Source organism: Tenrec ecaudatus, chromosome 5 (assembly GCF_050624435.1).
Source record: "Tenrec ecaudatus isolate mTenEca1 chromosome 5, mTenEca1.hap1, whole genome shotgun sequence".
NCBI lineage: Eukaryota > Metazoa > Chordata > Mammalia > Afrosoricida > Tenrecidae > Tenrec > Tenrec ecaudatus.
The window spans coordinates 103132466-103156927 of NC_134534.1; the positions used below are offsets into that span (position 1 = coordinate 103132466).

Genomic DNA, 24462 nt, shown 5'->3' on the forward strand with positions numbered 1-24462 from the left:
TCCAAAGAACCAGAGGTCCATGAGCCAGATAAAGGATCCAGACCCGCGAGAAGAAAGCAGGTATCCCACACATCAGTTTATAAAAGGAATAGGCCACACCCCTAAGGAAACATCCTTCCAATTAAACCAGGACTGCCACTTGAATAGAGGGGTTTTTTTCATTCCTCCCTAATCATCCCACAACTGCGTGGCTGCTCATAGCAGATCCCATCATCGAGTTATTACATTATGTTAGGTCACATCATAGGGGTTACTAACAAACGACTCAAAACCATGGCCCTGCCAACTTGATGCAAAACTATCAACTATAACTATAACTAAGTATAAATTGGGCAGAAGTTACATAAGGGAAAACAAACAAAAATCTCCCAAGGTCCATTAACAAAATAAAAGGAAGAAAACTAAACGGAAAAACCAGTGGGAAAACCACCAATGCATATGAGTAGGAAGAATTGTTATCTTAAAGACACAGCTTCTTCCTAAACCATTGATTAAGTCCATGTAGTCCATAAAAATAGCAGACTTTGGTGGAAAGAAACATGGAAAACAATATTCAAATTTATCTGGCAAAGCAAGCTTCAGGGTATGATCAGAATATTTGCAAAAATGAAGAGTAATAATTAGAATAATTCTGCAGAATTGTAAGAACATATTGTGAACCTATATTTTGAATGTTTACAACATTTTCATAGTGGAGAATAAGTGAAAAGACTGAGCAGTAGATCACAGTAGTCTAGTCAGAGACCGACAAGCATTTGAGAATTCAGTATATGATAAAGGTTCCTTTTCAAATCAACATTATTGAATGTTGATTATTGAAAAAGCAATGCTCAGGTAACTGACCATTTAGAAAAGATTTAAAGGAGACTCCCTACCTTACTCTGCCCACCAAAATTACTTCAAGGTAACTCCTAGGTTCTAGAGTAGAAAGTCATAAATGCTTTAGAATAGAGCTGTCCAATTCCCTTTATCAATGTTCCAATATGATCACCACTAGCTACACATGATTACTGAGCCTTTGAAATGGTACTATACAAATGAAAAGTTGAATTTGTAATATCACTTAGTTTTGATTAATTTCAATTTAAATAACCACATGTGGTTAGGAACTATCATATCGGACAGCAAAGTGGGAGAAATATGGGTAAATTTATTTAAAATTTTGTTGACAAAACTCATCAAATATAAGTAAAAATAAATGTAATGACATTAAATCTTAAGCTTATATATTGTGAAAAGAAGTTCAAAGTCTATATGTATTTCTGTTGTGAAGGTTAGTTTCCTCCATTTACTAAAAGCTTATACAAAACAACAATAAAAAAAGATAACCAACACTATATGCATATTGACAAATGATAGAAACAAGCAATTTTGGAGGGAAAAGCACAGGTGACAAATAAATATAAAGGAAGATGAGAACCTAAATCATAATAGCACTCTTCTCTCTCTCTCTCTCTCTCTCTCTCTCTCTCACTCTCACACACACACACACACACACACACGCATTAGTCCTATCTCACGGTGAAAGTTGAGAGGCCCTGATGACATAGTGGGTTATAATTTGGGCTGCTAGCCACAAGGTCAGCAGTTTGAAATCACCCCAGGAGTGAATCAGTACCTAAAAGCAAAGGAACCCTGACAGAGGCCCAGTTTGAAATAGTCCTAATGCCATCTTGAGTACCTCACGTTCACCTCTGACAGCCAAGCTGCCAAGAGGACGTCCCAAGGAGACAGGGAAGGGCAGTGACCGTGAGCAATCTGCTTGGCAATCAGGGAAGGCCAGGAGGAGCTGAGAACCCATGGGAAAAACTGGTGAGCAGAACAAGGGCATACTGAATGGTTTGAAATCAGGACAGGCCTGCATCAGGGTTGTATCCGCTCACCATCCTTGTTCATTCTGTACGCTGAGCACATCATCAGAGAAGTTGGAATAGGTGAAGAAGAATGTGGCACCAGGATTGGAGGGAGACCCATTAACAACCTGCCACATGCAGATGGCACCGCCTTGCTTGCTGACAGTGAGAAGCACTCGAGACTCTTGCTGACGCAGTTCAAGGATCGCAGCCATCAGTGTGGGTGACAACTCCATGTTAAGAAGACCAACCCCTCACAGCTGGAGCAATAGGTATGATGAAAGCAGAAAAGGAGAAACTAGTCAAGGATTTCACGGTGCTTGGATCCAAAATTAATACTCATAGAAGCAACAAAAAAAATAGAGAGAGATCAAAAAACGTATTGTATTAGGTAAACCTGCTGCACAAGAGATTTCTTTGGGGTGCTGAAGAACAAAGAAGTTACTTTGAGCATTCACATGTGCCTGACCCGAGCCCTGGTTTACTCCATTGCCTCACATGCATGCTCAAACGAGGTTCAGGTGAAACTGGTTTTATGAAAACATTCACTGTGACCAGAGAAAACCTTCCCAGGTGATGCCACTGGGCACAGTAACCTCAGAGTGAGTTGCTTGATACTCGCCCAGCTGGAAAAATCTCTACTACAAAAGCTCTGCCAAGCGGAGCTACGTTCCGGGTTTTCTAGGTATCCCCTTGGATGTTGGACATCTTGTCCGGAAAGACCAGTCTCTGGAGAAGGATATCATACTTGGTGATGGGGAGAGGCAGCACAGGAGGGGAAGGCCCTCAAGGCGATAGATTGGCACGTTGGGAACAGCAACATGCTCTTGCATAGTAACAATTATGAGGAGGGCAGAGGGCCATGCAGTGCCTTGTTCTATTGTGCATAGCGTCACTATGGGTCAGAGCCAGGTCGATGGCAGCGAACAACAGCAGGTGCTTTGTCCTCCCCTATTCTAGACTGATGGATCGACAAAAGACTCCACCTGCCTGTCATTAGCACAAAGTCTTTGACAAAAAATTTTCTCACAAGTTGTTGTTTATGTTGATACCTTTTGTTGAAAGAGCCAAACTACTACCAACTCTGTATATAAAGCACAAATCATGCACGGCTTTTTGGATTTGGTCAGACAAAGTCTGGCTCCCATTTCTCTGTCCTCTCTCCTGAATATGCCAAATAAAATCCTGTTTTACCTCATATTCTGATCCTGTGATGATTTTCCCTTAGGACAGAAGAAAGATCAAGCTTTCTAGTCCCATAAAGAATTATAGTCTCTCCCGACACAACGGCTGGAGCCAACGTGGGTGAACAAGTAAATGTGGTGAAGAAAGCTGATGGTGCCCGGCTATCAAAAGAGATAGTGACTGGGGTCTTAAAGGCTTGAAGATAAACAAGCGGCCATCTAGCTCAGAAGCAACAAAGTCCACATGGAAGAACACACCAGCCTGTGTGATCGAGTGGTCCCAAAGGGATCAGTTACCAGGCATCAAAGAACAAAAAATCGTATCATTGACTGCACACCTCCATGATAGGATCGCTGAAGACAAATGGGTGCATAAGCAAATGTGGTGAAGAAAGCTGATGGTGCCCGGCTATCAAAAGAGATAGTGTCTGGGGTCTTAAAGGCTTGAAGGTGAACAAGCGGCCATCTAGCTCAGAAGCAAATAAGCCCACATGGAAGAAGCACACCGGCCAGTGCGATCACGAGGTGCCCAAGGGACCAGGTATAAGGCATCATGCAAAAAAAAGATATGTGTGTATGTATGTGTATATATGTGTATATGTATATATGTATGTGTATATATGTATATATATATATCATATTAAATGAAGGGAGAAGTGCAGAGTGGAGACCCAAGGCCCAAGTGTCGGCCAATAGAGTTCCCCTCATAGAGGGGTTTAGGAGAGGAGATGGATTAATTAGGGTGTGAGGTAGTATCGATGAAGAACACAGCTTTCCCCCAGATCCTGGATGCTTCCTCCCCCCAACTACCATGATCCGAATTCTACCTTGCAGGGCTGGATAGGACAGAGGCTGTACACTGGTACATATGAGGGTTGGAGGTACAGGGAATCCAGGGTGGATGATACCTTCAGGACCAAGGGTGTGAGGGACGATGCTGGGAGAGTGGAGGGGGAGTGGGTTGGAAAGGGGGAACTGATTACAAGGATCCACATGTGACCTCTTCCCTGGGAGAGGGACAGCAGAGAAGGGGGGAAGGGAGACTCCAGACAGGGCAAGATATGACAAAATAACGATGTATAAATTACCAAGGGCATATGAGGGAGGGGGGAATGGGGAGGGAGGGGGGGAAAAAAAAGAGGACCTGATGCAAGGGGCTTAAGTGGAAAGCAAATGCCTTGAGAATGATTGGGGCAGGGAAATGTATGGATGTGCTTTATACAATTGATGTATGTATATGTATGGATTGGGGTAAGAGTTGTTTGAGTTCCTAATAAAATGTAAAAGAAGAAAAGAGAAAAAAATGATTAGGGTAAAGACTGTACAGATGTGCTTTATACAATTGATGTATGTATATGTATGAACTGTGAAAAGAATTGTATCAGCCCCAATAAATTGTTAAAAAAAAAAAAAAAGAATTATAGTCTCAGACACTGACAGAGGCAGTTCTATCCTATCTGATAGGGTTGATACAGGTCAGAATTGATTTGATGGCAGTGACTTTTTAAAAAACTCATTGTATTGGGGCTCGTGTAATTTTTATCACAATCCATACATACATCCATTGTGTCAAACACATGTATACATTTGTTGCCATCATCATTCTCAAAAACATTTGCCTTCTACTTGAGCCCTTAATATCAGCTGCTCATTTTGCCCTTCCCTCTCCACTGCCCCCCACCTCATGAACCCTTCATCATTCATAAATTGTTATTATTTTGTCATATGTTACATTGTCCGACGTCTCCACCCGCCCTCTTCTCTGCTGTCCATCCACCAGGGAGGAGCTATCGTAAATTCTTGTAATCAGTCCCCCCCTACCCCACATTCCCTCCACCCTCCAGGCATCACCACTCTCACCACTGGTCCTGAAGGAGTCATCTGTCTTGGATTCCCTGTGTTTCCAGTTGCTATCTGTATCAATGTATATCCTCTGATCTAGCCAGATTTGTAAGGTAGCATTGGGATCATGATAGTGGGGGTGGGGGGGAGGAAGCATTTAAGAACTAGAGGAAAGTTATATGTTTCATCGTTACTACCCTGCACCCCGCCTTCAGTAAGGGGCATCTGAAAGGCTACCGATGGACTTTGAGTCTCCACTCTGCACTTGTGTTTCTTCCATGTGGGCTTTGTTGCTTCTGAACTAGATGGCCACTTGTTTATCTTCAAGCCTTTAAGACACCAGACACTATATATTTTGATAGCGGAGCACCATCAGCTTTCTTCACCACATTTGCTTATGCACACGTTTGTTTTCAGTGATCGTATCAGGAAGGTGGGCACCCACTCATATGATTTTTAGTTCTTTGATGTCTGATAACTGGTCCCTTCTACACCTCGTGGTCAGATAGGCTGGTGTGCATCTTCCTTGTGGCCTTTGATACTTCTCAGCCAGACTTGCTTATCTTCAAGCCTTTAAGACCCCGGATGCTATATCTTTTGATAGCCAGGCACCGTCAGCTTTCATCACTACATTTGCTTATGCACACATTTTTCTTCAGCAATCGTGTCGGGAAGGTGTGCATCCTGGAATGGATGGCATTGACTTTTGTTTGAGTTTGAGGGATTAAGCTTTGAGGTGCTACTACTAACCACAAGACTGGCAGTTCAGAGGCACCAGCTGCTCCACCAGAGTAATATGACTGTAAAGATTTATAGTCTCAGAGACCTTATGAGACAGTTCAATTCTATCTGGCAGGGTTGCTATGAGTTGGAATTCTTAGGTAGCTAATTTTAGGATCAGGGGGTTGTCCCTCCCCTACCTGCAAAGGAGATTGGGAAGAAATCAAGCAACAATTAGACACCTATAAAGACCCCAAATTGAGCATGCTTCTATTCAAGCCCCCATGCCAGGTAGGAGGTACACCTGGGCAGTCCAAACTAGGCCCAGGCTCATGACATCACCCTGGTGGACTCAAGCCAGCCAATGGGGTCATCCAATACCATCAACCATGCCTCCCCAGCCAACGTCTTGAATATTCTGGCTGTGGGAAGGCTGCTCTCTCTTACTTGGCTCCTAGTGGCAGGGGAGGGTGAGGGTGCACATGCACCAGCTCTGAGCCTACTCGGGGGCCCACACACTCTGGGCCCACATGCTCTTAGCCTCTAGGGTTCTTGGGCTGCTGTCCTCCCAGGAATGCCCCTCCTCCCCCCAATATCCACATGCATGGGTGCTCTTTTCCACGTGGTTCTTCGGGCCCAGTTGTGAGCCCCTTTGAGACTATAAAACCTGAAAGTTGTCCTGTCCTTCATAAAAACCCACTTGGATTACAAAACGGGCTTCAGCGTGCATTCTTTCATCGTGCGAATCCAAGAAAGGAGGTATTACCCTCCCGAGAAACCTTACAGAATCGGCCAGAAGGCCGTGAGGTTTGGGTAAAACTACTGCTGAGGATACAGGCAAATGGAAAGTCAGACATTGTATCAAAGAGATTCTCTGGAGGAATTTGGTAGTACCTCATTTGAATTGCTCATGCCATTTGACCCAGAAATATGCCTCACTAAGAAACTTATGTTATGGCTATGTTCACAAAAGTTCATCAGTGCAGCTTGACTTTTAATGGTGGACAGTTGGAAACCACCCAAGTATCACTCTATAAAGAATTAGCTAGATCTTGGTATGAACGGTTAATGCACTTGGCCACTAACCAAAAGTTGGAAGTTCAACTCCATCCAGAGTTACCTCAGAAGAAAGGTGCCTGGGCAAACCCCCACAGTTCGATGTATTTGGTCACCCATGCCAGGACCACCAGAAGTCAGCCTTGACTTGAGGAAAGGTGGGTTTGAGAGTTTGTTTTGTTGTTTGGGGGGGAGCAGGTGGTGAGTGGATGTAAGGGACTTATCTGTTCGATAAAATGCAGGTCAAACCTCTCAAGGTTTGCAGTAAATCTGTTTGCATATGTTTGAACAATCGCTAAGATCATAGAAAAAGAAATTGTGGTGAGACCACCTGTCTTAAAAATAGGCAGACTGTTGAGATCGATCTGCATAGACCCTCATTGTCAGCTTCACACTAGGTATCCTCGTAATAGAGACTGTGACTACAAGAGTCATATTAAATCATTCACTGACCCACAGACCGTGTGTGTGTGTGTGTGTGTGTGTGTGTGTGTGTAGGTGGGGGTGATGACATAGCAGAGAGGTACTTTTACCCATGTTGTGGCATCTATGGTTAGATGTTCTCAGCAAGGGATTTTCCAGGAGCATATGAAAGCCTTGGCTTTGGGAATGTGCCATAGTTGAGGGGACAAAGCAAGATGATATACATGACACTCAAAGAAATCTTTTCTTATCTCTTCCTCTCTTCCCTGCTCCAACCAGGATGGTTCTGTGACTGCCTATGGGGAGCACAAAGAGGAGGGGAAAGAAAACAAGCTAAGCAAGAAGGAAGTCAAAAGAAGAAGAAGAAAGTTCATCCTCTTTGAAATCAAATCCATATGACTGTCAAGTTGACCCCAATTTGCAGTGACCTCATGGGTGTCAGAGTAGAATTGGGCTCCATTGGGGTCTTAGTGGCTGATTTGTTGGAAGCAGATCACCAGGTCTTTCTTACAAGACATCTGTGGGTGGATTTCAACCTTTTTAGTTAGTATCCGAGTGTGTTAACCATTTGTCTCCCTGTGTTGGTAGCCTGAAACAATTTTGAACAGTGGGAGGAGAGAAGATTTAATAAGAAATAAAATTTGGAGGTTAAATGATGAATGTGGACTAGAAAGTTTTACTTTCTAGGATCAGAAATGACTTGATAGCAGTGAGTTTGACTTGGTTTGAGTTCTATTGTGAGTTAAGTGGCAAATCTAGGACAGAGAGCTCCTTATACCCTTTGTCCCCCAATGATGGCCTCTTACATTACATTTGACAAATCTAAGGTACTGGTGTTGATACATTACTTAAAGGCTTTATTTGAATTTTACCAATCTTTTGATTAATATCTTCTTTAAGTTCCAGAATTAAAACTGAGGTACCGCATTGCCTTTAGTTGTGATGTCTCCCCAGTCGCCTTTGATCTGCAACAGTTTTTCAAGCTTCCTTGATTTTTCATCCCCTCCATGACCTTGATCATGTCCTTGAGAATCTTGAAGAGTTCCGCATCATGCAAAATGCTTCCCTATTTCACTTCCTCTGATGTTTTCCTCATGAATAGACTTGAATGACAGGGGCATTTTTATTTTAAACTGAGCTTATCTGTGTGTTTAGTAGAGACTTGAGGACCTTTTTTTCTTCCTTTTACCTACATCCTGAAGTAACTGAGTTTGCATTTAAGGGTCAAGAGAAAAGGATTCTGCTAAATGGGAGTGGTGGGGAGGAGTGAAAAGCATTTCCTGCTTCACTCTCTGGAGTTTGACTCTGCTACACTAGTGAAGAAGCCAGCCCAAAGTCACTTAAACCAGAAGGGAATTTACTGGAGAGGAACTGGCATATCTTATGAGGCTGCGGTCCAGAATCCGAGACAGGTTGCTCTTGGTCGCTTCCTTTCTTTCTCCACGTTGAGCTCCAGTTGTCTGTTTCCTTCTGCCCTTCCTTCCTGCAGGCTGCCTTCACTAGTTACGTGGACAAAGAGCCAGACTGACCTGGGCTTTCAAAAGGATGTCTCTTGAGTATGAGGAATCAACAGCTATTGAGTCCAAACTAATGATTCCCAGGAGAAACCATCCAATTGGTTCATATTGTGGCAAGAGGCCTCCTATAGTCCAATTAGCCATAAACAAGGGTAGTAGTGACAAAGGTGGCTTCTAACGCCGTCCCTTGGAAAGAAGGAGCAGGTCTTGTAAAAAGAGGAGTGGACTAGAAGGTAGCTGGTAAAGGTATATACTCTGAGGGAAAAACAATAGCGAGAAAACAGTAGTACAAAGAGTTAAAGAGCTTGGCTGCTGATCCAAAGGTTGGAGGCCCTCATTCATCCAGCAATGCTTCAGAGCAAAAGTCTGGGGACATACTTTTGAAAACCAGCCCTTGCGGGCCCCGAGGATGCACTTCTACTCCGACACCCATGGTCGGTCATGAATCAGAGGCAACTTGACTGCTGCATATTGTTCGAGGCGGGGGTGGGTGGCGAGGAATTAAAAGAGACTGAAAATTTCCCACAAGCTTTCTGAAACCCTTTCGTGTCTCTGTTTGTTATAGTACACTTTAAATTTGACATAATAAAAACATCTGCAATTAATTGAACCTGCACTTATTTTGTATCAAGTCCTGTCCTAGGCGGGTTACATGTTCACAAAAATCCCATGAGATGTTATTGTTCTCATTTCAGTTATCGTGAAACCAAGTCACAGAGAAACTAAGCCCCAAGATCAATATCCAAACCTGCCTGGCTCTAGAATCTGTACTTTTAATAGTAGTAACTTGACATAAGAAGGGGAAATTGCAGGAAAGATGATGAAAATAGCAGGGATTCAGAGATCAGAATGATCTTTGTGGGGAAGAGAATTGTCCCAGAAAAGATTGCACCAGGGGAATTCCTAGAAGCATAGGTCAGAGTAGGAGAGATTACAGTAAGACTGCAGAAACTGAGACAATAAGGTTTGGGATTGGTGGGTAGGCCAATCTTCAGTGTAGGAGGTGGTCTCCATATGCAGACTAAACCCCTGAAGATCCCAAAGATAGATCAGACAAGTTCTCTCATTTTATACCTCTTATTCCAACCAAGACCAAACAGCAAAGTACTTTAAACCTGGGTAGTCAACTCTGACCAATAAGGTAAATTCAGAGAAATGATCCTTAACCCTGGCTGCTATTCGGAACGCAGAACTGCTCAAGGAGAAACCCTGAAACATACGGCTTCACTCTTGTCACGTTCACTAATATTTCATCATCTTTCGGAAAGTGATACCAGGATCCCAAAAATATTGAGTATCAGCATAAGCACTTTTTATGGATCTTTTTCCTTGTTGAGTCCTCAGCATAACTCTGCGTTAGATGCTGTCAGTATCCCTACTTCATAGCTAAGGAAATGAGAGAATACTGGCACACACACATACATATATACCCATATATTATATATTAATATGTAGAAGCCCTGGTGGGGCAGTGGTTATGTGTTGGACTGTGATCTGCATGGTCAAAGTTTGAAACCACCCAGCAGCAGCTCTGAGGGAGAAAGAATTGGCTTTCTACGCCTGTAAACAGTTACAGTCTCGGGAACCCACAGGGATGGCTATAAGTCAGCAATGACTCGATGGCGGTGAGTTTGGTGTTATTTATATATATATACATATATATATGTATATATATACACTTACCTATATTATATATATACTTACAAATATTATATATATACAAACTTACATATATTTTATACACACATATATTTTATATATATACACACTTACATATATTATATATATACATAGAGAGAGCAAGAGAGAGCACTCTGGTGGCATATTGGGTTAAGTGTTGGTCTGTTAACTGCAAGGTCATTGGTTCAAACACACCACTCACTCCAAGGAAGAAAGGTGAAGATGTCTATTCCCATAAAGACTTAAGGTCTTGGAGACCCCAAGAAGCCATTCTACTGTGTCCTATGGACTTGCTAGGAGATGCACTGAACTTGATGTCATGGGTTTTTGCTTGTTTTTCTCCTTAGAGAAAACCCTAGGGTTCCAAAACTGTAACTCTTTATGGAAATAGAAAGCCTCATCTTTCTTTGGTGCTTTTTGAACTTCTGACCTTGCAGTTACCAGCCCAACACTTAATCACTATGATTCCAGGGCTCCTCTATCATGACCCCAGGAAATCATTACTACAGTTACTGTCCTTATAGGTCCACCCAACTAGGATTCCATGCACAGAAAAACATGCCAAAGAACCAAGAAACTGTTAGATTGTCTCTTTTATGTTGCTTATGGCAGACATGGTTAGGTTAAAATGCAATACCTTCTCATTTGATCTTCCTTTTGACCAGTTTTAAAGTTGTTTCAGTTTTTAATATTTCCTGCTTTCATTTCAGTTGAAGTTTTTCTGTTTTGCTTTCTCATCCTTGTTGGTGTTGTTTGTTTGTTTGTTGTTGCTTTTATTTATTCATTTGGTATGTTTTCCTGGGTGATATCTCACTCTATGTATTGACACAATGAGTTGATATTGACTCAATTCCAGTGAGCTAAACATAAAGCTTGGAATCTATTACTAGCAGACGTATAGCCATCAATCATCTGTCAATGGAGATTTGTATGTTTGCTATGATATTGAGCAGCTTTCAGAGGAATTCCAGATTGAGACAAACTAAGAAGAAAGGGTTAGAAATTAATTTCCAGACATCACCAAGTGAAAACCCTGTGGGACACAATAACCCGATCTGCAACTGATTGCAGGAATGCCACCGTCCAGGCAATTCTCTGTTCCCTTGTGCATGTCACCACAAGACTGGGCTGACTGGGTGGCAGGCAACAGCAACAACCTGGGTCCCTTCTAGAAGTGGCATGTGTTACGCTAGAAGTAGAACCGCTATGAATCCCTCTTCATTTCTGAGTAGATAGATGCCATTTTACTCTATCAGTCTCTCGTGTCAGATCCTATACTTTTGCCCTTTAAAATTCTAATGTTACTATTTAAATCATAACCCAGAAAGAAACGAGACAGGAAATGTACTTCTAATCATTTAGCTTAAAACCAAACAAATCAAAGAAGAAATCTCCCCAAAGCTTCAGATTGAGGCCACAAAGGGAGGTCCCAGCATCCTGTTGATTGAAGATTGCCGGTCCCACAGAACCTTTCCCCAGAGCTCTTGAAAGATAAGCTATCTTTTCAATGACAATTGAGGCTGAACTTGACTTACGCGATCTCAGCTTCTTTGCCTCTGTTCCTACTGAGAAAAAAACAATTGCTGTCGTGTCAGTTCTGGATCATGGAGATCCCACATCGGTCCCAGTAAAGACTCTTAATGGTTATGGTTCTGAAAATCTGCATATCTGGAAGCAGATAGCCAAGACAGGCCTTTCTTCTCCAGGCTCGTCTTCAAAGTCACCTGTGGGTGAGGCTGAACCACCAACTTTTCATTTTGTAGTCAGGGCTTAACCTGTTTGTGTCACTCAGGATTCCTTGTAAGTATATCGCTGTCTTTAAAAGCTTTTTGTATGGATGGTTTAGGCTGAATTAATAACTACATGTGTTAGTCTGGCTTGACTAGAGAAACAAATCCAGGGAGACTCAGATGTGTACAAGGGAGAACTTTACATCAAAAAACAATTGTACACTAAGAAAACACCCCAGCCCAGTCCACGTTAAGTCCATAAATCCGATATTAGCCTGCATGTCCGATACCAATCTTTAAGTTCCTCTTCAAACTCACACAACACATGCAATGACGCTGAATGCAGGAAGATCATAGGCCAATGGGTAGAAGGTCTTGTGGAACCAGTGGTGGTGTAAGCATCTCAGCACTGGCGTGGGTCTCCACATGGGTCCTCCAGCTCCAGGTTTCTAGTGTAGCTCCATGTGCCTTGTCATTGGGAATACCAAGCAGACCTCCAGCAAGCTATTTATCTCCATAGTGCCTCCAAATGAGGTCACCAAGCAGCAATCTGATTGACAAGCTAAACTCCACCCTTTCACTCTTAGTAGTCTCAAGTTAGCACCAGATTATGTAACTGCCACACAACAGGAAGTCCAGAATTCTTAGCTGAGCCTACTGCAGATTGCTACAGAAGACCTGCGCAGTGCCATCAGCTGTCATCGCCAACACTGTGTGTGCCCCCCTGCACGGCCCACAGCGCAGAACTCTGAACCAACAAAATAGACCTCAGGGGGAGTCAGTACTGGTCTGTCTGCTCCCCGGTTCAGTCTGTGCTGAGGACTGCTGACCGACTGAGGCTGCTGTGTGCTAGGAAGCAGTCCCTGAGTGGAAGCTGCACGCGTGGTCAGCAAACCACCAGGGGGACTCTGATAGCCACAAGGCACACTCCATGGGGATCTGACCAGAGCCTCACACCCCTCCCCTCGCCCTCTAAGGGGCAGAGGTTGGTTGGCAGACAAACTGCTACAGAGGTCCCTGCAATGGAGTCTGTCCCACGGTCAGCAGTACAACTGCCTCTCCCTGCACGCCAAAGCCCAGGTGCCTGGGAATCCGTTGGATGGGTCTGCTCCTCCTTCCAGTCAGGGCTGAGGACTGTTGACTGAGGCGGCGGAGAGCAAGGAAGCAGCCATCTTGAGTGCGGATACACCTACAAGCAGCACACCATGGGGCAAGCTCTGATAGCAGCAAGGCGGGCTCTGCTCCGATGGTGATTCTCTCTCCCCCAACGGGTAGCTGTCAGCCACTTAATGGAGAGAAACTCCTAGAGAAGGCTCCCTACAGTGGGGTCAGGAGGTGGGACCCCTAAGTGCAGGCAGCTTCCCCAACCGCCACAGGGCCGCTGGAACTCTGAGACCAGTGAAACCGAGCTGCAGAGGCCCTCCAGAGGAGTGACAGCCCATTCTCCTGAAAGGCAGGCCGTCTGCGCACACTGAGCTTGAGTGCAGGTAGGGAAGGGCGGACTGAGTTTACTCAGCAAAGTCCCTGCCTTCATAAGCAATTCCTCCTGGAAAACTTAACTGGGGCCTATTGCCTCTAGCAGGCCATTGTAGCGACCGAGGAGACGAATAGCTTCTGCAGGGAGGCAGAGCTCACAGTGCTCCCACTAACCAGACCCACCATAGGCAGCGACACCACCATTTACACCATGTCCCTAAGGCCACTCCCGAAGGAGAATCCTCGCAAGTGGCATTTTGCCGGCCACGGACCCAGACTCTCCTCACTCACCTCGGGAAATTTCTTCTGTTGCACATATTCAGTGGTGGCAGAGTCAAAATATTTGGCATATCCCTCGTTGAGACTGTAAATCTTTCCTTTCTTCTTTATCTTGACGTCTTTTTCCACCAGGACAAACTCACCAAGGGCCTAGAAAGATGAAAAGAGATACCAGGAGACAGTCCAACAATGCCCTTCACTGTACTCAGAAACATCAGCAGATGTGGCTCTGCTGGCAGAATCCAAGGGTTTGCCACAGTCGTTCTGGAACAATCCTAATAAAGGTTTTATGGCTTGTCTACAGAACAGTGCTAACCCTGAAAGAAGCGGGGACAGGGCTGATGGTGTATAACATGTCTATGTCAGGATCCCTGTTAGCCTTGTGACGATCTGTCTGTTTATTTATGTATTTATTTTATGTTTATCGATACAAGGTCATCAAAATAGGCAATCTTACGGAGACAGCAACTGGCCCGATGGTTCCTGGGGGCCATGGGAAGGGGTGGGCAGAGGTTAGCGGGGAGCCAACAATGGCGGGTATAGGGGAATAGTAAGTATTCTAAAATTTATGGCGAGGAAGGTATAGCTTTTCTGGTTGTGTTTGATCAATCAAATTGTACCTGAGAGGAATTACTTATAGGTGAACAATGGGCAAAGATAATAGTGGGGCAGGAGGAAAGAAAAAAATATAAACATAAATATATGTGTATTTGTTTATGTGTATGTGTGTACACAAATGTGTGTGTATATGTGTGTGTGTGTGTGTATATATATATATACACACACACACACACACAAATGCAACAAGGCAACAGATGGACTTTGGGCCTCTACTTAAACCCTACCTCAGTTCAAGAATGGTTTGTTCTAGTAATGTGGCATTGTATGATACTCACCTTCCTAACAGGATCACTGAGGATTAAATAAGGAAATGTGGTGAAGAAAGCAGATGGAGCCTGGCTATCAAAAGATACAGCATCTGGGGTCTTAAAAATTTGCAGTTAAACAAGTGACCATCTATCAGAGAATCAAAAAAGCCCACATGGAACAAGCACACTAGCATGTGTGATCATGAGGTGTCAATGGGAAAAGGTATCAGAAGTTCAAAAACAAGCAACCAAATTGGTGTGAATGGGTGTGGATTAGTAGAGACCCAAAAAGCGCCTGTAAGACAATTGGACAATCCCCCTCAGAAGGGCCACACAGAGGGATGAAAAATCCAGGGTGCTGTATAGCAGTAATGAACCACATCACTATCCTCTAGGTCTTTATATTTCCTCCCCTTACTATGATGGTTGGGTTTTTTTTTCAACCTCAATAATCATGTTAAATTTATGTATATTCATTTGTATATTTTAGATCGTTCAGTACATGAAAGCCAAGATAGATAACCCTTCAGAAACAGTAACAGAAGCAATGGTTCCCTGAGAGTACAGAAAGAGAGGGTGGGGGAGGGGGGCAGGGAGGAATAGAGAGCTAGGGTTGATGACTAAATAACCCTACTTGATGGGCTTGAAAAACAGAATTGGATGTGAAGGGATATATTGGATTGTGTAAGGTATGTGGGGAAACTGTTTTAGGGGAGAACAAAAAGAAAGAAAGAAAGAAAGAAAGAAAGAAAGAAAGAAAGAAAGAAAGAAAGAAAGAAAGAGGTTCCCGGCAGGGGAGGGAGGGGCTAAAGGAGAGCTGAAATCAAGGAGAAAGACAATACTTTGAAAGTGACTATGGTAGCAATTGTACAGCACTTCTTGATGTGATCGAAGTATGGAATGTTATGATACCTGTAAGGTCTCCCAAGAAAATGATTATTTAAAATAATTTAATAAAAAGAACAGTACTGCTAGTACACCTGAGGTGACATAATTTAAAAGGAAAGTAGACCCAAGGCTTTCTTTCTATTCCTTCAAGGCTTCCACTGGTGATGTACACTTTTTGCTCAGTCAGCTAGGTTCTTTATGTATAATGACTCAAGTTATAAGAGGGGTCTTCAAAAAGTTCATGTAAAATACATATTATGAAAAACCTATGCACAGATTTCTTTTTCTTTCTTTTAAAATTTTCATTCGTTTATTTTTCACCCAAATTAATATATACTTGGTTGTTATAACTTATCTGACCAATGTCTGGTTTGAAGCGGCAAGAAGGACTAGCTATCAGTTTGAAAAGAGCCCCATCATCTTAAAGGCTTGAAGGTGAACAAGCGGGCATCTAGCTCAGAAGCAACAAAGCCCACCTGGAAGAAGCACACCAGCCTGTGTGATCACGAGGTGTCGAAGGGACCAGGTATCAGGCATCAAAGAACAAAATGTCATATCATTGTGAATGAGAGGGAATGTGGAGTGGAGACCCAAAGTCCATTTGTAGGCAACTGGACACCCCCTTATGGAAGGGTCATTGGGGAGGAGATGAGCCAGTCAGGGTGCAGTGTAGCAATGATTAAACATACAACTTTCCTCTAGTTCCTAAATGCTTCCTTCCCTCCCCCCACACACATACTATCATGATCCCAATTCTACCTTGCAAGTTTGGCTAGACCAGAGGATGTACACTGGTACAGACAGGAACTGGAAACACAGGGAATCCAGGGTGGATGATCGCTTCTGGACCAGTCCTGAGAGTGGTCATACCAGGAGGGTAGAGGGAGGGTGGGATAGAAAGGGGGACAGAAAAGTGGGTGAAGGGAGACGTCGGACAGTGTAAGATATGACAAAATAATAATTTATAAATTATCAAGGATTCATGAGGGAGGGGGAAGCGGGGAAGGAGGGAAAAAATAAGCTGATGCCAAGGGCTTAAGTGGACAGAAAATGTTTTGAGGATGATGAGGGCAACGAATGTACAAATATGCTTTACACAATTGATGTATGTATGGATTGTGATAAGAGCTGTATGCGCCTCCAATAACATGATTTAAAAAGAAATGAAAAGAGCCCCATCATAAATTCTGATGAAATGGAAACAAGAATTACATTTACGGTGAAGCCTGGGTGGAAGAATGATGGAAACATTGACTGTGACAATGCCCCGCAAAGAAACCAGCAAAGTACAAATGAGTAAGCTGTTTTAAGGAGCGAGACGATGGGTTGAAAAAGGTTACGGCAGTAGGCCAATACACATCCCTTTTTGAGGGAATAATCTTGTTTGTATCCTTTTTTAAAAAACATTTTATTAGGGACTCATACAACTCTTATCACAATCCACACATATACATACATCAATTGTATAAAGCACATCCGTACATTCTTTGCCCTCATCATTTTCGAAGCATCTGCTCTCCACTGAAGCCCTTTGTTTCCTAATTGAAGGGGACTGATGATTTCCAGCAGCAGTAACAGCCAGCACTACAGACAGCTCCAGTAGCTCACCTTTCCTGATTCTGACTGGAAATGGAAGTTGAGCAGACTTTCTGTTCAATGAGTGCCAAAAGGCTGCTGCCAGATTAGCTACAGGCAAGAGCAGAGTTTGCAATTAAACAAGAATTGTAACAGGAAATGAAATGTGGCTTTCCATCATAAAGACAAAGCACCTGAAGGCAGAGCAACGGCTACCAAGAGGTGGAGGTGGCCCCATCAAAGCAAAAATAGACCAGTCAAGAATACTGGTCCGTAGCAAGAGTTGGTTTTGTGTTTATGCTCAAGGAATTTTCTTGTTGGTATTCTGGAGAGCCAAAGGATGGTGACATCTGCTTCATGAGAGACACGGTTTATTGAGGGAAGTTAGCCGAAGCTTTAGCAGAGACCTTAGTGAGAGTCCTTCTCAAAACAATGCTCTTGTTTATCCTTTTAATTCAAAAGAGGCAAATTTGGAAGTTTTGATGGTAAATCCTTAAAGTTTGATGGTAAATCAAACTTCTCTCTGTTTTTGTTTTCTAATCCTTAAAGGGTGCCCATTTTAATTCAGTTATTAATGTAAAAATAGTTCATCGACATGTGTAAATTCCCAGGAGTCCCTCCTTTTTGGGGATATATTAAATGGTTAATATAATCACTTACAAAAATGTTTCAACTTTAATGAAACTTGTGTTCTCATGTTGAGAAATAAAGTTTATATTAATATTTATTTCTTTTTTGTTTGTTTTGCAAGTTTGTCTTTATTTTTATTTTTTAATCATTTTATTGGGGACTCATACAACTCTTATCACAATCCATTAATACATCCATTGTGTTGAGCATATTTGTACATTTGTGGTCATCAGCATTCTCAAAACATTTGGTTTCTGCTTGAGCCCTTGATATAAGCTCCTCATTTCCCCCTCCCTCCACACTCACCTCCCTCATGAACCCTTGATAATTTATAAATTATTATTTTGTCATATCTTACCCACTCCCTTCACCTACTTTTCTGTTGTCCATCCCCCAGGTAGGAGATTATATGTAGATCCTTGTACTCGGTTCTCCCTTGCCACCCTCCTGGTATCACCACTCTCACCACTGGCCCTGAAGGGATCATCTGTCCTGGATTCCCTGTGTTTCCAATTCCTACCTATACAAGTGTACATCCTCTGGTCTAGCCATATTTGTAAGGGAGAATTGGGATCATGATAGTGGGGATGGGGAAGAAGCATTTAGGAACTAGAGGAAAGTTGTATGTTTCATCGTTGCTACACTGCACCTGACTCGCTCATCTCCTCCCCGCAACCCTTCTGTAAGGGGATGTCCAGTTGTCTACAGATGGGTCTTGGGTCCCCAATCTGCAGTCCCCCTCATTCACAAGTATATGGCGTTTTGTTCTTTGATGCTTGATACCTGATCCCTTCAATGCCTCATGATCACACAGGCTGGTGTGCTTCTTCTATGGGGCTTTGTTGCTTCTGAGCTAGATGGCCACTTGTTTACCTTCAAAAGAGAGGAAAATGCAGGCCAGGATTTTAAATATTCACAGAATTCAGACTTTCTAGAGCCACTGAGGCTGGATGAACCCTGAAACTATTTCCAGAAAAAAAATGTTTAAACATTAAAGCAAGCCTATGCCTTCACAGGGGAGGATAAGAGGGGATGGGGAGCTCACAACAAGGAGTATAAGAAGAAAATGTTCTGGAATAGATTGTGGGGATGATTGCACAACTCTTAATATGACTGAATGAGTAAATTGTATGGGACATGGACTACATGCCAACACAATTATTTAAAATAAAGGAATACATACCCCAATTGGACAGTTTTCTACCAGTTGGTCCTCCCTGTGGGTAGGATGTATCTATTAGGGGAAATCCTCTAAGCCTGAGCTGTCAGATAGAGTAGTCACTGGTCAGATGGACTATTTAAATGAATTAAATTGAAATAAAATTACAAATCCAGTTCCTTGGCCACACTAAACACATTTCAAGTGCTTAATAACAACGTAAGATTAGTGGCTACTGTATTAGACAGTGTAGATGACAGAACATAGATTTTGTGACAGTGAACTTTATGTGTCAATTTACTGTTCTTTCCCAACAATTTCATTGGCATATAATTTACATATCATATAATTGAATAGTTTACTTGCTCAGTCACATCAAGGGCAATTGTACAATCACCACCACCTCTATCTTAGAGCATTCCCTGCCCCTTTAAAAGGAGTGTGCAATCACGAGCAATTCTAGTGTTCCCTCCCACCTTTATGATTTACTCCCGAAATCCCTTCTCATTCCCAATGGCCCATCCCTCACCCTTGAGTTCCCTATAACACTTTGTGTCCATTAGGGTCATTATACTTCTACCCCTCCTGTGCTTCACAGCTGAGAAACCCTACAGAAAACAATGGGGGGTTGCACTAAGTTGGTAAGGATAAGTTCCTGTTAGTGTAAAAACAAAAATACAAACAACATGTCAGAGGGAGAAGACCCCCATCAGCATTCAAAAAGCCAGGGAAGAAATCTCTGTCATGGAACTACTAAGAGATGCTTGCACCCAGTACAAAGTCACATGGTGTCTACAGGGAGTGCGACTGGCCAAGTATCGAGTTTGATCCAGCATAATCAAGATTACAATAGTGTCTGCCTGCTAGAAGGGCTCTTGCCTTCGGCTATAACGAATCTGCCAGCATCTTACTCTGACTGTATACTTTGCAGATGGGTTTGGGGCTCCCACTGTGCTCCACAGCCTTCCACAAATTGGGTGGTTTTAATTTTACCCCTGCTACTGTTCTCGTCACCATGTTTGAATTTCGTAATCATCCTCTTTGGGTCACACACGCTGGTGCGCTTCTTCTGTGTGGACTTTATTGATTCCTCACTTAGATGGCTGCTTGTTTGAACACAAGCCTTTAAGACCCCAGACACTATTTCAATTGGTAGCTGGGCATCATCTACTTTCTTCTCCACACTTTCTGTAGCACCCTTATCTTCAGTGATCACATCATGAAGGTGAGCATCGAGCAGGGCCATGTTGTAAGAACTAATTGTTCTTAAGTTGGAGCTAGGATTTAGTAACAGTGCAGAACTCATTCCTGGCTCTATGTTTTTTAAAATTTACTGTAATATGGGAATTCATACATTTGTCAGATCATTCTATAATTCAATCGTATCAACCATATTCATAAAATTGATTCTATAATCAGTCTCCAAACATACTTTTTTTTAATGGTTCAAGTAGAATATATTTTGGAAATGATGGTGGCAACATATGTACAAATAATCCTGATAAAATTGATGTATGGAATGTTATAAGAATTGTAAGAGCCCCTAATAAGAATTATTTAAAAATATATAAATAAGATAAAATAAAACAGCATGAAAATAGTTCTCTGACAAACATACTTTTCCTTCCTGGGCTTCTTGGTGTCATTTCCTTCTTATCTCCCCAACCCCACTATATAACCCCTCCCCACCCCAGCATCTTGTGTTTTCTTTCTCTATAGGCTCAACATCCCTGGATTTCATTTACTAAATAACACCACTTGCAGAAGTTGACCACCAGCGGCAGTGCCCCTCTGAGGTACACCCAAATATACACACACAGAAGCCAAATATGACAGAATGGCCATCACAAGACTCCAAAATCGTATGCCTCTTAATGTGGTATACAGGGTGTAGATGTAGCAAGATCTTGGTGTACTGTTTCCTCAGATACCATGTGTTCTCCGGCTGATGTCCTCAGGCTACCAGTGTGGCTGGGGTAGAGTCCAGTTCACCCAGTGAGGTTCCCAGATGGGGTCTTACCGATGCAGCTTCTAAAGCATGCCCTGTGCCCTGAAGATTCTGGATTTGGTGTCCCAGTGTTCTACAGCCTGTGGTCTGGGTTCCTGGGTTACACTACACCCAGATGCCCTACATCAGTTTTGCCCACCCACTCCACTGCACGCCACTAAAGACCCTCCCTCCCTACTATTCCCAAGAGCATCCTCAGACCCTCCTCCACACACATGGAGTCATCCCTCACTCCCCTCACCCCAAGAGACATATACCTATGTTCCCCCACAAACTTGACCACTCCCTCTCCCCACTTCCACCTGGCCCCTACCATCAATAAATCTCATCCCTCTGACAGGGCCATCTCCCTCTGCAGGGGGCCTCACCCCAGATCCACATGGCTACCATCAGCAGAGAGCATCCCACCCCTCCCCATCCATTAGATCCCAGCTGCCATGAGGTACCCTTTGGCCAAGTGCCCTACACGGTAGTTACCTGCAGTGGATGATGTGTGGGTCATTGGCACTGGTTCAATTCTTTACCAGGCTGTCTGGTCCCTGGTCAGAAGACTGGATGGCCTGCAAGCTTGAGCTTGTGCCCATTCTGCTGCTTGTTGCTATCATGGAGGACTCACACAGTATTTGTCCCTTTGTGCTTGACTAAATTCACTCAGCACAATGTCTTCCAGATCCCTCCACAAGTTGAGGTGCTTCATGGTTTCCTCAGTATTTTTTAGAGTCGTGTAATATCCCATTGTGTGTATGTACCAGTGGATTTTTTTATCTACTCTTCTATTGATGGGAATTTAGGCTGTTTCCATCTTCTTGCTATTGTGAACTGTGCTGCGATGGACATGGGGGAGCACATGTCTGTTTGTGCTCTGTTTTTTATTTGGGGAGGGGGGTATATGCCCAGGAATGGTATTGTGGGTCCATACGGCAGTTCAACGGCCATCTTTTGTGGTATCTCCATATCGCCTTCCACAGTGGCTGTATGTATTTACAAGTCCTCCAGCAGTGAATAAGAGTTCCTATCTCAACCTTCTCCAACATTTGCTGTTCTCAGGTTTTTTTTAAACTGGCCTACAGTAATGGGCATTCAGTGGTATCTCATCATGATTTTAATTTGTATTTCCTCCATGGCTAATGACAAGGAGCATTTCTTCGTGTGTTTCTTAGCCATTCTAGTGCTATTCCTTGTGAATCTTCCACTTAGTTCTTGTGTCCACCTTCTCAGAGAGCTAGTAGATTTTTTTCTTGTTGGAAACTTGTGCAATTCCATAGATTTTAGTAATTAGTCCTTTGTCTGTTATGTCATTACTAAATATCTTTTCCAGTCTGTGGGCTCTCTTTCTACTTCAGCCCTTGGTATCAGCTCCGCTTTTTCCCTCCTTGCTCCCCCACCCTCATAAACCTTTGATAATTTATCAATTATTTTTTTATTTTCATATTTTACACCATCTGCTGTCTGCCTTCACCCATGTTTCTGTTGTTCATCTCCTGGGGGAATGGGGTGTACATTGATCATTGTGATCAGTTCCTCCTTTCTCCCCCTTCTCCTCCCACCTTCCCCTACCCTCATGGTATCACTACTCTCATTATTTGTCCTAAGGATTTATCTGCCCTGGATTCTGTGTGTTGGAAGCTCTTATCTGTACCAGTATACATGCTCTGGTCTAGTCATATTTGTAAGATAGAACTGGGGTAATGATAGTTGGTGGAGAGAAAGCATTAAAGAACTAGAGGAATGTTGTGTGTTTTGTCAGTGCTGTACTGCACCCTGGCTGACTCATTTCTCCCTTGTGACCCTTCCCTGAGGGGATGTGCAATTGACTACAGATGGTCTTTTGGTCTCCATTCTGATCTCCTCATTCATATTGAAATGGTTGTTCTGCATCTTCTGGCGCGTGGTACCTGATCGAGTGGACACCTCATGATCGCACACGCTGGTGTGTTTCTTCTATATGGCCTCTGTTGCTTCCCTGCTAGATGGCCGCTTCAAGCCTTTAAGACCCTAGACACTATATCTTGTAATAGCTGGACACCATCAACTTTCTTCACCACATTAGCTTATGCACTCATTTTGTCTTCAGCAATTGTGTTGGGAAAGTTAGCATCACAGGATGCCTGATTATTATAACAAAGTGTTCTTGCGTTGAGGGAGGACTTAAGTAGAGGACCAATGTCCGTCTCTATCTTAATATTTAACCTATAAGTAATATATTTACATATGTACATGCTTACATTTATGCCTCTATAAATGCCTTTTGCCTCCTAGTCGTTTCTTCTATTTCCTTTTACTTTCCTCCTATCACACTGTCACATTTGACCTTCATTTAGCTCTCTGTACTTCCTCTCGGCTACATTCCACTCAATCAAACCCCACCAGGCATTCTATGCCCTCCTCACCATCAATTTTAGATCTCTTGTTCCCTTGTCCTTGGGTTTGTTGGCTCCTACCTCCCTTTCCCCTACCTCCTCCTCTCCATGTCCCTCTGTTGCTGTCAGTCCAGTTGTTTTATCCTTGGGATTGTTTATCCTGCCTATCTTATATAGACAGACATAAAAAAAGAAAAAGAAATCAACAACAACAAAATATAGACTATGAGTACTTCCAGGTCTGTCTGCTGACCATTAAGAATGTTTTCCGATTGGGTCGGATGTCGTGCCAAGACCTGTTCCCAGATAGAGTCCAAAGTCTATTTTCAGAATTCCTCAGGGATTTTGTTGCTTTGCCCCACCTTGCTGCTCTGTTGTGCTTCCTTCGTGTTACACCATGCTGTGGAGGGATCAGACTGGGCACAATTCCCACACTATGTCTCTGGTGCTTCCTTCTCCTATCCTTCCCCAAGACCTGGGGGTCAATAAGGGGATGCTGTGTCTCATGGTGAGGCCGATCCTAAGGTTCTCTCTGTGTGTATTGGCTGCTCCAAGTGGGAATGTCGTCCTTGAAGCTTGGTGGGTCAGAAAGCTCTCTCTCTCTCTCTCTCCCTACCTCTACCTCTTCCTCTTTCTCTACCTCTACCTGGTAGTTTACTCCCATGTGGTCTGGGAAGACATGCCACTTCACCCGAGTTGTATCTTCAGTGTTGTCCCCCATAGTGCATTTCTCTGGGGATCACTCAATGTAGCTAGGATAGGAACTGGCCTAGTCTAGTAGGTTTTGAGGTCAAATAGAGCAAGACTACCTACTTTGTTCTTTTTGAGGATTTATTTTGCCTATCCTGGGCTTCTTCCCTTTCTATATGAAGGTGGTAATCATTTTTTTCTATTTCTTTGAAGAATGATCCTGGAATTTGGGTCAGAATTGCATTGAATCTATATAGTGCTTTAGGCAATATTGACATTTTCACAATATTGAGTCTTTCAATCCACAACATGGGATGTTCCTCCATTTGTGTGGATTCCCTGCTGGTTTCCTGTCGTAATGTTCTGTAGTTTTCTCCATACAGACAGCTCTTAAGGAACTTTTTGGTTAGGTTTATCCCTAAGTATTTCACCTTCTGTGTGGCCATTGTGGAGTGGTATCATTTCAGTTTTCCCACCGCTGGTATAGAGGAACACAACTGACTTCTGCTTCTTAATCTTGTAT

The 24462-nt window shown here is 43.1% G+C and overlaps 1 protein-coding gene across 1 annotated transcript in view; it reads right to left on the minus strand.

Annotated features, from left to right (window-relative positions):
• The window catches only part of FBP2 (fructose-bisphosphatase 2), a 90936-nt gene that overhangs the window by 39491 nt on the left and 26983 nt on the right, over positions 1-24462 (minus strand). Inside the window, exon 5 of the mRNA XM_075550705.1 lies at positions 13773-13910. Coding sequence (XP_075406820.1) covers positions 13773-13910 — 138 coding nt within the window. The remainder of the gene's footprint in view (positions 1-13772; positions 13911-24462) is intronic.